The 15,632-nt window shown below is 45.1% G+C and overlaps 1 protein-coding gene across 1 annotated transcript in view; it reads left to right on the forward strand.

The window, feature by feature from the left end:
* Nucleotides 1-15,632, forward strand: part of PNPase (polyribonucleotide nucleotidyltransferase 1) — a 185,568-nt gene that overhangs the window by 161,110 nt on the left and 8,826 nt on the right. The window contains exon 13 of the mRNA XM_068386971.1: nucleotides 86-316. Within this exon, the coding sequence (XP_068243072.1) occupies nucleotides 86-316 (231 nt within the window). The remainder of the gene's footprint in view (nucleotides 1-85; nucleotides 317-15,632) is intronic.

Below are 15,632 nucleotides of genomic sequence, written 5' to 3' on the forward strand. Positions count from 1 at the left end.
CAAAAAAAAAAATTGTGTTCATTTTAAATTTTTACGTCATTTCAAATTACTGTGTTTCTAATTTAACATTACTGTTCTCCAACAGCTTTCATGGGAAGATACCAATGTTTTGGTAATCTTTGCTCCCAATCAGTCAGCCATGGAAGAAGCTCAGGAGGTGCTCAAGGAATTACTGAGTGATGAAGAGCCCACATTAGAGTTTGGTTGTATATACACAGCAACTATTGTCGAACTGCGCCCACACGGGGTAATGGTCACACTTTATGATAATATGCATCCTGTCTTGCTACACAATTCACAGCTAGATACACGAAAGGTAATTTTACGTCATCTTTGACTAATGCATTCATGAAATTATATAAATATAAAATGTGATTTATATTTAGTGAGAAAATTGAATTATAAATTGCTGGAATGTCTTCATACAAAAACAAACTTGATATTTTGAAACATTTAGCATAATCTCAGTGCTTTATGGGTGTTATTCTAATCGCAATTTGAAAATATTTATGAGTTATCAAAATTATGAAAGTGTAGAAATATGGGCAGTATATTTTGCCATCATATATATTGCCCATTTAACTCTATTTTTGAGTTATTATCCTCTGAATTTGGGAGGCAATTCAGGACCGAAATACAATTGGGGGAAACCCTTACAGTTGCACTATTTCTTTATAATATAAAAGAAAAGGAAGCGGATGGGTAAAAAGTTAATGTATGTAACTGCTGAAAGGAAAACGGAAACTGTTTAGCAATGACTACATTGTTTTTCATTATACTTAAGATGCAAGACTTCAGAGATAACCCAATGTGGAATGAATCTCCTTCATAGTAAATTTATAATTGTGCTGTGAAGTAGACTAAGCTTTTCTTTCCTGAATATCAAGGAAAGTACATTCAAGTTCAAACTTTTAATTGGTAAAATTAGTTCAGTTTGGATAAACACGCTTGCTACTTTGTTAGCAATCATATTTTAGTTTGAACCCACAAATGGGATTTTATAATTCCTTTTACCTTATTTCTAAGAATTTAGAAATTTAATTTACACCATATAATACTTCCACACACCCGCTTGTAGAATCTGCACCACAGTATTTCTTAAAAGGCTAGGGACTCGCGTATGACCCTAACGTCGTGAGCTCTGGGTTTTCACCCTTCGGGCCCTTGGGGGGGGGGGGTCGGTTATAATTCAATTCTCAATCTATCATCTTGCAAATCCATCAAGAGATTCTATTCTTTGCGACTCCTTTTAACCCTTCCCGTACTAACAAACATTCTGTTAACTTTGGGGCGAGCTTCTGTAGTCTGTTTGAAGTAGCACCTCAGGGACCTCACTGTGCATAGCAGTTGATCTGGGTCATTGGTTATATTAAGGACACATTCAATCCAGAAGCCCCATATCCAGGATCCTCTACATCCAGATTTTGAGTCTTTACAACAAAATAAGGGACAAAGCCAAACATTACCTGCCCCCATCCCCTTGAGTGGGAGACGTAGTTGGAAAGACTGTAATACACCAACACTCATGGCCGAGGCTAGAGCGAGCAGGAAAACAGAGTTTAGCGTCAGGTGAAGATCTGATGCCTGACGCAGTGGTTCATAAGGCGCTCCTTTCAGTGACAGTAGTACACAAACTGTATTCTAGGGAGGTGATTTAACTTATAGCTGAGGATGGGTACATTTAAAACTGTATGAGGATAGATAATTCCAACGAGAAGGATACAATAACTCCTACTATTCTTTAGGCGAGGCACTGCCGAGACCGTGATGACTATTTCCTCCTGCTGGTATAACAAAAACTCCGCTATCACTGGGATAATGGCATCGAGAGGAGAAATACCCTTCCATGACACCAACTACAGAACACTGCCCAATTTGCCTGTTAAACAGCAAAAGATGGCTTCTTTTTGCAACTACTTGCGGAAAGCCTCTCTTCAAGAGGAGGTGCTGGATAACCTCCGGGCATGAAGTAGCGGAGATTCCAGGGCTGTCGTAAATCCTTAGGTGTGGTTGTCCGAGTAGATCATGTCGTGGAGGTTAGCTCCCTCAGCACCACTGTGAGCAGATGAAGGTTCAGGAACCATTCTGCATGGCACCACATTGGTGCTATGAGGGTCATTGACAAGTTTTTTGATACCCCTACTAAGTTGAGTATTATTCTTGCTAGGCAAAAAAATTGGGGAGGAGACACATTGATGTCTCTGTTATGTCACTAACAGGTCTACTGTCGGCAAACCCAACAGTCAGGACTCGGTTGACTACCTAACAATCCAAATACCATTCGGAGTCAACTATCCAATTTTTCAGATTGGCAACCAGAACATTTATCTTTCATGGGAGGAAACAGGCTGATAGAACTACAGCGTAGTCCTCCATCCCTTTTTGTATTTTCTCAGCTAGCCGGCATACATACATCATCATCATACATATACCAAAGGCACTTCCCACAATTTTGGGGGGTAGCCGACATCAACAATGAAACAAAACAAAAAGGGGACCTCTACTCTCTACGTTCCTCCAGCCTAACCAGGGACTCAGCCGAGTTCAGCTGGTACTGCTAGGGTGCCACAGCCCAACCTCCCACATTATCCACCACAGATGAAGCTTCATAATGCTGAATCCCCTACTGCTGCTACCTCCACGGTCATCTAAGGCACCGGAGGAAGCAGCAGGGCCTACCGGAACTGCGTCACAATCGCTCACCATTCATTCCTATTTCTAGCACGCTCTCTTGCCTCTCTCACATCTATCCTCCTATCACCCAGAGCTTTCTTCTCACCATCCATCCAGCCAAACCTTGGCCTTCCTCTTGTACTTCTCCCATCAACTCTTGCATTCATCACCTTTAGCAGATAGCCATTTTCCATTCTCTCAACATGGCCAAACCACCTCAACACATTCATATCCACTCTAGCCGCTAACTCATTTCTTACACCCGATCTCTCCCTCACCACTTCGTTCCTAACCCTATCTACTCGAGATACACCAGCCATACTCCTTAGACACTTCATCTCAAACACATTCAATTTCTGTCTCTCAGTCACTTTCATTCCCCACAACTCCGATCCATACATCACAGTTGGTACAATCACTTTCTCATATAGAACTCTCTTTACATTCATGCCCAACCCTCAATTTTTTACTACTCCCTTAACTGCCCCCAACACTTTGCAACCTTCATTCACTCTCTGACGTACATCTGCTTCCATTCCACCATTTGCTGCAACAACAGACCCCAAGTACTTAAACTGATCCACCTCCTCAAGTAACTCTCCATTCAACATGACATTCAACCTTGCACCACCTTCCCTTCTCGTACATCTCATATCCTTACTCTTACCCACATTAACTCTCAACTTCCTTCTCTCACACACCCTTCCAAATTCTGTCACTAGGCGGTCAAGCTTCTCTTCTGTGTCTGCTACCAGTACAGTATCATCCGCAAACAACAACTGATTTACCTCCCATTCATGGTCATTCTCGCCTACCAGTTTTAATCCTCGTCCAAGCACTCGAGCATTCACCTCTCTCACCACTCCAACATACAAGTTAAACAACCACGGCGACATCACACATCCCTGTCTCAGCCCCACTCTCACCGGAAACCAATCACTCACTTCATTTCCTATTCTAACACATGCTTTGTAGAAACTTTTCACTGCTTGCAACAACCTTCCACCAACTCCATATAACCTCATCACATTCCACATTGCTTCCCTATCAACTCCATCATATGCTTTCTCCAGATCCATAAACGCAAAATACACCTCCTTACCTTTTGCTAAATATTTCTCGCATATCTGCCTAACTGTAAAAATCTGATTCATACAACCCTTACCTCTTCTAAAACCACCCTGTACTTCCAAGATTGCATTCTCTGTTTTATCCTTAATCCTATTAATCATTACTCTACCATACACTTTTCCAACTACACTCAACAAACTAATACCTCTTGAATTACAACACTCATGCACATCTCCCTTACCCTTATATAGTGGTACAATACATGCACAAACCCAATCTACTGGTACCATTGACAACACAAAACATATATTAAACAATCTCACCAACCATTCAAGTACAGTTACACCCCCTTCCTTCAATATCTCAGCTTTCACACCATCCATACCAGATGCTTTTCCTACTCTCGTTTCATCTAGTGCTCTCCTCACTTCCTCTATTGTAATCTCTCTCTCATTCTCATCTCCCATCACTGGCACCTCAACACCTGGAACAGCAATTATATCTGCCTCCCTATTATCCTCAACATTCAGCAAACTTTCAAAATACTCCGCCCACCTTTTCCTTGCCTCCTCTCCTTTTAACAACCTTCCATTTCCATCTTTCACTGTCTCTTCAATTCTTGCGCCGGCATAGGTTCTGTGAAAAGGTACCTCCTTGCTTGTTTATATTGGGTTGTGGTGGCTGATGGGGGTAACGTCCCTGATTGGTGAACACCAGACAGGGGTTTGAGTGCCGCTCAAACTCGCTGGTTCCTTTGGTCGCTGCAATCTCACTATCCCTGTAAGGTTGGGGGTTTTGGGGGAGCCATTAGGTCTATCTGCCGAGTCCTTAGCAGTCATTGCCTGGACCTCCTTAGTCCTAGCTTGGGTACTGTTCATATGTATATATGGACAGACTCTAGGGCATTGTCTTGCTATATAGGGCAATGTCACTGTCCCTTGCCTCCTAGCTTGGGTGCTGACCATATGTATATATGGTCAGACTCTAGGGCATTGTCCTGCTAGATAGAGCAATGTTACTGTCCCTTGCCTAGCTTGGGTGCTGATCATATGTATATATGGTCAGACTCTAGGGCATTGTCCTGCTAGATAGGGCAATGTCACTGTCCCTTGCCTCTGCCATTCATGAGCGGCCTTTAAACCTTTACTGTGGTGTTGTCACTTGAACACCACCACCGAGTGTCCTGAAAGGAGCTGCTGGAGTCAGGAAGGATGCCCTCATTTCCAGAAGGTTTATATGGGGATGTCACTTGGACTTGGACCAAATTCAGGAGGCCATGTTGCAACATGTGAGCCCTTCACCTTTCTTTTGATGAGTTACGTAAAGAGCATATTCCAGAGGTTGAAGAGAATATCTAACCCCCTGAGGAGGTTATTATTCAATACCCAGCACCTTATGTTCTTTTGCTCAGAGTCTGCCCCCCCCCCCCCCCAACCCTCGGGGGAACTTTGTGCTGAGCCCAGCTAGACTTCAGCTGCCAATGTAGACAGGATGTGCAAACGTCTATTGATCACCACGTGCTCCAGGGAAATCAGGTGGCCTATTAGATGTATTCTACTCTACTCTTGGATGGAAAGACCTTGCCTAGTCTGGTGTTTAAAAGCAACCCTAGATATACCAGTTGTTGAGTTGGCTGCAGGGAGGACTTCTAAAGATTTACTAATATCCCCAGATCCAAGCAAAACTAGAGATGCCTGTCTTGGTGTTGGAGAAGGGTTGCCACCGAGAGTACCAGACCCAGCCAATCGTCGAAGTATCTTAACAGACAAATGTTCCTTTTCTGTGCCCAAGCTGACATCAGGGAGAACACCCTTGTGAAAACCTGGGGTGTTGTGGACAGGCTGAAACGTTGCAGCTTGTACTGGTATTGCTTACTGTCCAGGATGATCCTCAGATACTCTCTTGATGACAGATGAACTGGGATCTGAAAGTATTCATCCTGCAAGTCCAGTGCATACATGAAGTCCTCGGGTCTGACCGCCTGTCTGTCTGTGTCTGCCGTCTCCATCCTGAATGTAGTTTGTTGAACAAACTTGTTCTGGGAGGAGAGGTTGATGACTGGTCTCCAGACAAATCCTCTACAAGAAGCATTGACTGTATAAGCCTGGAGACCTGCCTAGGACCTCTTGTAAAGTGCCCTTCTCCAGCATGGTGTGGACTTTCACTTTGGCCGGGAAGCCCTTTTCCTTCACAGATCCAGTCAAGTAGGAACTCGGTGCTACTGGTCGTCATCTTCCCACCAGGGACTAAGGGCGGGGGAATGCCCTCCCTAGTGTCATTGTTCACGTGCACCTCCTCCTCTGCCCTGATCTTTGGCATGAAAAGGCTTCTTACCAGTTGTTTTGGGGCACCCAAACTCTTGGATTTCCCTAAAGATATCACTGGGGGAGGCCTTTGGGTTAACGGAGCTACTGCAGAAGTATGCGTTATCGCTCTGGAGAAGGGAGTCCTGGCTCGCATTTTTCCATCAGTTCCTTACGGTTTCATGTCTATGAAGCCTAAGCCTTTTGTTACTGTGTCCTGCCATTTCAGGAACCATTTGGACCATAAGTTCATCACCTGATGGGCCAGGAACTTAACTGTCCTTGTCCTTGAGCGAAGGAACATTGACGTTGCCTTCTTCGTCTGCTTATAGGACCAGTCTTGTCTTGGAGAGGTGTCCAACAGAGGCTAGCCAGAGGTCAAGCCATGAAGTAGCCTGCATGGCATACTTCGTCACACTTTTCACATTCAAGGCATTACTGAGACTGTAACAGGTAGAGCAGCCAGTTTTTGAAAGGTCATATTCTTCGTCAGTTACAATCACTGGGTCAAGCAGTAAGGCAGCTAATGCTTCTTCCATAATGTCATAATACCTCCTTTGTTGGACATGTGGAGGAGGGAGGGGAGTCGTGTTTAGAGTCCCCATTTGCAAGGACTTGGATCTTCCCGTGACTTGAGCATACGCTCTTTTTGCCACCTTTAACCCCCCCCTCCTCAACCAAGGCAAAGCCAAGCTGTCTTGGTGGGTTTCTGAATGCCATAAAGGTCTGCCTTCTGTTGAAGCACCAGTTTGGTTGTCCAATCCACTAATGGTCCTGATACATGCACTGCTCCTGCCAATAAGCATGATCTGCCTCCTTCTTGGTAGCATGTCATCATACCCTGAGTCATGGTGAAGGTCTTCCACCCACAAACTCGGGGGTGGGTCATTGTCAATTCTGGTAGGTCTAGCAGTCCCTCTCAAACTCGGATGCTTTGTATTCAAATCCCAGTTCTTAGGAACTTTTTGCATCTTTCCTCTCTTTTGGATGTGATACAATTCCGAAGAGCAAAGTTCTTCGTGCCCCCCTCTAACTTGGGAGGACTCGTAATGAGAGTGAACTGTATAACTGGAGTGGGTTGGACAGTTTCTTGGGAAGGAGCGATCTGATCGGATCGCATGACCATGATTGGTAGCAGTCGGTAGTCATCTGTAAAGGAGCTCTCAAGCCTCTGCTAGTCTGATGAATAGTGTTGCCAGGGAAGGATACCTGTCTTTGATGCCTCCTCCTCTTCTAGTGATCATTGGTATGTTCCTATCTAGCCAAGTACTGTTCTATCCTTTTGAGTTCCGGTTCTAGGTGCCTGCACTCCTTTAATGGTCATTACGGTCGTAGGGGTGAAACGAAAGGCGGCACCAAGAAACTTAATACTACTCAAAGGTATCAACTCCTGACAGAATCAACTCACACTGTTGGCACTGCTTCTATGTCTTTAGTCAGATGGGGGTTGAGAGGTTGATTGATTTCCTGAAAGTACCTGAATTACGGTTCCTGCTATCACTTGCTGTACTGCCACAATCAACTCTTGGAACCAAGGAGTGTCCTCGAAGCTGTACTGCCACTATCAGCTCTTGGAACCAAGGAGCTTTAAGAAAGAAACACTAACTGGGTCATCATGTGAGTGCTCATAATTTTGAGTCTACTCAAAAGGAACTCTTATTGGTTGTGGAAGATTGTGTGACCGGTTGACTGTGTATCTTCTGGGAGAAGTATGCTTGCGCTTCACCGATGCTAAGCATACAGGTATGCAGGGTACCTTTGAAGTACGAACAGGAGTTTGCAGGTGACCTACTACTGTGGGTTGTTTCACCGGTGGCGAGTGTGCTCTCCCTCCATGGCAAACAGGAAGTCCCAAGGTAACATTTCTTTGCCTGTGATCGTGTGTTGTAGAAGCAAAGCGCTCACTCGTTGCCGAGGAATTGAACGTTCTTCACCTTAATCAAGTAGGAAGAGTAGTAGCAAGCAGAGTCCACAATACATGAATCATTGTACCAGGGGTTATATTAATTCTAAGACTTGAGACCAAGAGAAGGATTGCACTAGTTCCCATTCAACTAAATATCACAAATTTTAAGTAATTTGTATTTTTCCTAACAGTACTTACCTCGAACTACTTTCTTAGGAGTATCTGGGATCTCCTCCTAACCGACCAGAATTTTGTGTAGTTTACCTTACTCCCATTTTCTATGCGGGGTAACCTCTGGCGGAGTGATACCAGCCATGAGGTGACCCGGGGTCAGAGAACATGCTTGCTCAGGTCTCGAGCTCCAGTAAGTTTTTGACAGATAGGTTTCTACGAAGTCCTGTAAGGCACTCGGGGCAGGATGGGCAGGCCACAACCCGAAAGTAGTTTGAGGTAAGTAGTTAGGAAAAATGTTATTTTGATTATAAAATAAATTTTTGAATATACTTACCCGGTGATTATATAGCTGCAACTCTGTTGCTCGACAGACAACTCTACGGTAAAAACTCGCCAGCGATCGCTACACAGGTTGCGGGTGTGCCCAACAGCGCCATCTGTCGACCAGATACCCAGTTCTCAATGTAAACAAAGACTCAATTTTCTCCTCGTCCCACTGCGTCTCTATTGGGGAGGAAGGGAGGGTCATTTAATTTATAATCACCGGGTAAGTATATTCAAAAATTTATTTTATAATCAAAATAACATTTTTCAATATTTAACTTAGCCGGTGATTATATAGCTGATTCACACCCAGGATGGTGGGTAGAGACCAGTAATATATGTTTACACTTTTATGATCTAAGAGTTTTTTTATTTCATTTTAGAAGTTATCAAAATACATACATACATACATATACCAAAGGCACTTCCCCCAATTTTGGGGGGTAGCCGACATCAACAAGAAACAAAAACAAAAAAGGGGACCTCTACTCTCTACGTTCCTCCAGCCTAACCAGGGACTCAGCCGAGTTCAGCTGGTACTGCTAGGGTGCCACAGCCCAACCTCCCACATTTCCACCACAGATGAAGCTTCATACTGCTGAGTCCCTTACTGCTGCTACCTCCGCGGTCATCTAAGGCACCGGAGGAAGCAGCAGGGCCTACCGGAACTGCGTCACAATCGCTCGCCATTCATTCCTATTTCTAGCACGCTCTCTTGCCTCTCTCACATCTATCCTCCTATCACCCAGAGCTTTCTTCACACCATCCATCCACCCAAACCTTGGCCTTCCTCTTGTACTTCTCCCATCAACTCTTGCATTCATCACCTTCTTTAGCAGACAGCCATTTTCCATTCTCTCAACATGGCCAAACCACCTCAACACATTCATATCCACTCTAGCCGCTAACTCATTTCTTACACCCGTTCTCACCCTCACCACTTCGTTCCTAAACCCTATCAACTCGAGATACACCAGCCATACTCCTCAGACACTTCATCTCAAACACATTCAATTTCTGTCTCTCCATCACTTTCATTCCCCACAACTCCGATCCATACATCACAGTTGGTACAATCACTTTCTCATATAGAACTCTCTTTACATTCATGCCCAACCCTCTATTTTTTACTACTCCCTTAACTGCCCCCAACACTTTGCAACCTTCATTGACTCTCTGACGTACATCTGCTTCCACTCCACTATTTGCTGCAACAACAGACCCCAAGTACTTAAACTGATCCACCTCCTCAAGTACCTCTCCATTCAACATGACATTCAACCTTGCACCACCTTCCCTTCTCGTATATCTCATAACCTTACTCTTACCCACATTAACTCTCAACTTCCTTCTCTCACACACCCTTCCAAATTCTGTCACTAGTCGGTCAAGCTTCTCTTCTGTGTCTGCTACCAGTACAGTATCATCCGCAAACAACAACTGATTTACCTCCCATTCATGATCATTCTCGCCTACCAGTTTTAATCCTCGTCCAAGCACTCGAGCATTCACCTCTCTCACCACTCCATCAACATACAAGTTAAACAACCACGGCGACATCACACATCCCTGTCTCAGCCCCACTCTCACCGGAAACCAATCGCTCACTTCATTTCCTATTCTAACACATGCTTTACTACCTTTGTAGAAACTTTTCACTGCTTGCAACAACCTTCCACCAACTCCATATAACCTCATCACATTCCACATTGCTTCCCTATCAACTCTATCATATGCTTTCTCCAGATCCATAAATGCAACATACACCTCCTTACCTTTTGCTAAATATTTCTCGCATATCTGCCTAACTGTAAAAATCTGATTCATACAACCCCTACCTCTTCTAAAACCACCCTGTACTTCCAAGATTGCATTCTCTATTTTATCCTTAATCCTATTAATCAGTACTCTACCATACACTTTTCCAACTACACTCAACAAACTAATACCTCTTGAATTACAACACTCATGCACATCTCCCTTACCCTTATATAGTGGTACAATACATGCACAGACCCAATCTACTGGTACCATTGACAACACAAAACACACATTAAACAATCTCACCAACCATTCAAGTACAGTCACACCCCCTTCCTTCAACATCTCAGCTTTCACACCATCCATACCAGATGCTTTTCCTACTCTCGTTTCATCTAGTGCTCTCCTCACTTCCTCTATTGCAATCTCTCTCTCATTCTCATCTCCCATCACTGGCACCTCAACACCTGGAACAGCAATTTTATCTGCCTCCCTATCATCCTCAACATTCAGCAAACTTTCAAAATATTCCGCCCACCTTTTCCTTGCCTCCTCGCCTTTTAACAACCTTCCATTTCCATCTTTCATTGTCTCTTCAATTCTTGCACCGGCCTTCCTTACTCTCTTCACTTCTTTCCAAAACTTCTTATTCTCTTCATATGACTGACCCAGTCCCTGACCCCACCTCAGGTCAGCTGCCCTCTTTGCCTCACGTACCTTGCGCTTTACTTCCACCTTTTTCTCTCTATATTTTTCATACTTCTCTATACTATTACTCTGCAGCCATTCTTCAAAAGCCCTCTTTTTCTCTTCCACTTTTACCTTCACTCCTTCATTCCACCATTCACTGCCCTTCCTCATGCTGCCTCCAACAACCTTCTTACCACATACATCACTTGCAATCCCAACAAAATTTTCTTTTGCTAACTTCCACTCCTCTAAATTACCAGTTTCTCTTACTCTCACCTTGTCATATGCCATTTTCAACCTTTCCTGATATTTACTTTTTACCCCCGGTTTTATTAGCTCTTCAACCCTCATTAGCTCCCTTTTACATCCACCTACTCTATTCCCCCACTCTTTTGCTACAACTAATTTTCCTTCTACCAAAAAATGATCAGACATACCGTTAGCCATACCCCTAAACACGTGCACGTCTTTCAATCTTCCAAACATTCTTTTAGTTATCAACACATATCCATTAATGCCCTTTCTACTACTCTTCCATTTGCCACTCTTACCTATGTATACTTATTTTTATCTTTCTTTTTAAAAAAGCTAGCACTTATTACCATCTCTTGTTCAACACACATATCTACCAGTCTCTCACCACTCTCATTTTCACCTGGTACGCCATACTTCCCAATGACACCTTCTACCTCTCCAGCGCCCACTCTAGCATCTAAGTCAAAATAACAAAAACAAAATAAATAGGTACCTGGTAAGGAAGTCGACTTGAACAATTACTCTGCCTTTTAAGTACGTCTTCCTTACGGAGCCTCGCGATCCTCTTAGGATGCTGATCGACCCCTAGGATCTGAAGTATCAAGGGTTGCAACCCATACAACAGGACCTCATCAAAACCCCTAATCTAGGCGCTCTCAAGAAATGACTTTGACCACCCGCCAAATCAACCAGGATGCGAAAGGCTTCTTAGCCTTCCGGACAACCCAAAAAAACAACAATAAAAACATTTCAAGAGAAAGATTAAAAGGGTATGGAATTAGGGAATTGTAGTGGTTGAGCCCTCACCCACTACTGCACTCGCTGCTACGAATGGTCCCAGTGTGTAGCAGTCCTCGTAAAGAGACTGGACATCCTTAAGATAAAAAGACGCAAACACTGACTTGCTTCTCCAATAGGTTGCGTCCATTATACTTCGCAGAGATCTATTTTGCTTAAAGGCCACGGAAGTTGCGACAGCTCTAACCTCGTGTGTCCTCACCTTAAGCAATGCTTGGTCTTCCTCACTCAGATGTGAATGAGCTTCTCGTATTAACAGTCTGATAAAGTAGGATAAAGCATTCTTTGACATAGGCAAAGATGGTTTCTTAACTGAACACCATAAAGCTTCAGATTGGCCTTGTAAAGGTTTAGTTCGCTTTAAATAGAACTTAAGAGCTCTCACAGGGCATAAGACTCTTTCTAGTTCATTGCCTACCATATTCGATAAGCTGGGAATATCGAACGATTTCGGCCAAGGTCGAGAAGGCAGCTCATTTTTGGCTAGAAAACCAAGTTGTAGCGAACATGTAGCCTTTTCTGACGAAAATCCGATGTTCTTGCTGAAGGCATGAATCTCACTGACTCTTTTAGCTGTGGCTAAGCATACCAGGAAAAGTGTCTTTAAATGCCGGAAGACCGATGCCAACATGCTTCTGTAGCCCTTGATAGTGGGAGCTGAAAGGGATCGTCCTTTTCTCAGGTATAAGAGAAAGTCAGCTATTTGAGCTACAGAGGTACTGGTCGAGGATACAGAGACTGACTTGCACCAGTTTCGGAAGACTTCCCACTTCGATTGGTAGACTCTAAGGGTGGATGCTCTCCTTGCTCTAGCAATCGCACTGGCTGCCTCCTTCGAAAAGCCTCTAGCTCTCGAGAGTCTTTCGATAGTCTGAAGGCAGTCAGACGAAGAGCGTGGAGGCTTTGGTGTACCTTCTTTACGTGTGGCTGACGTAGAAGGTCCACCCTTAGAGGAAGACTTCTGGGAACGTCTACTAGCCATCGAAGTACCTCGGTGAACCATTCTCTCGCGGGCCAGAGGGGAGCAACTAGCGTCAACCTTGTCCCTTCGTGAGAGGCGAACTTCTTCAGTACCTTGTTGACAATCTTGAACGGTGGGAATGCGTATAGATCTAGATGCGACCAATCTAGGAGAAAGTCATCTATATGTATTGCTGCTGGGTCTGGGACTGGTGAGCAATATATTGGGAGCCTCTTGGTCATCGAGGTTGCAAAGAGATCTATGGTTGGTTGGCCCCAAGTGGCCCAAAGTCTCTTGCATACATCCTTGTGGAGGGTCCATTCCGTTGGAATTACTTGCCCTTTCCGACTGAGACAATCTGCCATGACATTCAAGTTGCCTTGGATGAACCTCGTTACTAGTGATATGTTTTGACCTTTTGACCAGATGAGCAGGTCCCTTGCGATCTCGTACAACGTCAGTGAGTGGGTCCCTCCTTGCTTGGAGATGTACGCCAAGGCAGTGGTGTTGTCCGAGTTCACTTCCACCACTTTGCCTCGAAGGAGAGACCTGAAGCTTTTCAAGGCCAGATGTACTGCCAGCAGCTCCTTGCAGTTGATATGCATGATCCTTTGACTCGAGTTCCACAGTCCTGAACATTCCCGACCGTCTAATGTCGCGCCCCAGCCTACGTCCGATGCGTCCGAGAAGAGAACGTGGTTGGGAGTCTGAACAGCCAGGGGAAGACCCTCTCTTAGGATGATACTGTCCTTCCACCATGTCAGGCAAGACTTTATCTTTTCGGAAATGGGGATCGAGACCGCTTCTAGCGTCTTGTCCTTTTTCCAGTGAAAAGCTAGATGGTATTGAAGAGAACGGAGGTGTAGTCTTCCTAATGACACAAATTGTTCCAGGGATGATAGCGTCCCTACCAGACTCATCCACTGCCTGACTGAGCAGTGTTCCTTCTTCAGCATGTTCTGGATGCATAACTGGGCTTGGCTTATTCTGGGGGCTGACGGAAAAGCCCGAAAAGCTTAGACTGTGAATCTCCATCCCTAAATACACAATAGTTTGGGATGGGACCAGTTGTGACTTTTCCATATTGACAAGGAGACCCAATTCCTTGGTCAGATCTAGAGTCCACTTTAGATCCTTCAGACAGCGACGACTGGAAGAGGCTCTGAGAAGCCAGTCGTCCAAATAGAGGGAGGCTCGGATGTCCGATAAATGGAGGAATTTGGCTACATTCCTCATCAGCCTCGTAAACACAAGAGGAGCTGTGCTTAGGCCAAAGCACAGGGCTTGAAACTGGTAGACCACCTTTTCGAAAACGAATCTCAGAAAAGGTTGGGAGTCCGGGTGGATGGGGACGTGGAAGTAGGCGTCCCTTAGGTCTAATGAGACCATCCAGTCTTCCCTTCTGACCGCTGCTAAGACTGACTTTGTGGTCTCCATGGAGAACGTCTGCTTTGTGACAAAGACATTCAGAGCACTGACGTCTAGCACCGGCCTCCACCCTCCTGGCTTCTTTGACACCAAGAAGAGGCGGTTGTAGAATCCCGGAGATTGAAGGTCCGAGACTTTGACCACCGCTCCCTTCTCTAGTAAAAGAGACACTTCCCGTTTCAAGGCTCGTCTCTTGTCTTCCTCTCTGTACCTGGGAGAGAGATCGATGGGAGACGTTGCTAGAGGGGGTTTCCGTACAAAAGGGATCTTGTACCCCTCTCTGAGCAACTTCACAGATTGTGCATCTGTGCCTCTCTTCTCCCAGGTCTGCCAGAAGTTCTTGAGTCTGGCTCCCACTGCTGTCTGAAAATGCGGGCAGTCAGACTCTGCCCTTATAGGACTTGGATCCTTTCTTCTTTCCTCGTTTGCCTTCGGCACGAGCACCTCCTCTGCTGGAGGCTCTGCCACGAAAGGGCGGAATAAAACGGGATGCTGGAGTGTCCATCCTTGGTCTAGCTGACAAGGTAGGCAAAGGGGGAGCTTTGCGAGCGGAGGATGCAACAAGATCGTGAGTGTCCTTCTGCACCAACGAAGCGGCTATTTCCTTAATCAGGACTTCTGGAAAAAGGCACTTGGAAAGAGGAGCGAAGAGAAGCTCAGATCTCTGGCACGGTGTAACTCCAGCTGAAAGGAATGAGCAGAGAATTTCTCGCTTTTTAAGGACTCCGGACACAAATGATGCAGCAAGCTCATTAGACCCATCACGTACGGCCTTGTCCATGCAGGACATAATGAGCAAGGAAGTCTCTTTCTCTGTCGGAGAGATCTTCCTGCTTAGGGCTCCTAGACACCAGTCTAAGAAGTTAAAAACTTCGAAGGCCCTAAAGATTCCTTTCAAAAGGTGGTCCAGGTCCGAAGATGACCAACATATCTTTGAGCGTCTCATGGCAAGGCGGCGGGGAGAGTCTACAAGACTTGAGAAGTCGCCCTGGGCAGAGGCAGGAACTCCCAAGCCGAGAACTTCTCCCGTGGCATACCAGACGCTCGATCTAGAAGAGAGTCTAGCAGGGGGAAACGCAAAGGCTGTCTTCCCTAAACTCTTCTTGGACTGCAACCATTCTCCTATCACCCGCAAAGCTCTCTTGGACGAGCGTGCGAGGACGAGTCTAGTAAAGGCAGGAGTGGTAGACGGCATGCCTAACACAAACTCTGAAGGCGGAGAACGAGGAGCCACAGAAACAAACTGGTCCGGAAACATCTCTTTGAAAATGGCCAAAACTTTTCTAAA

This window comes from Palaemon carinicauda, chromosome 14 (assembly GCF_036898095.1).
Source record: "Palaemon carinicauda isolate YSFRI2023 chromosome 14, ASM3689809v2, whole genome shotgun sequence".
Taxonomy (NCBI): domain Eukaryota; kingdom Metazoa; phylum Arthropoda; class Malacostraca; order Decapoda; family Palaemonidae; genus Palaemon; species Palaemon carinicauda.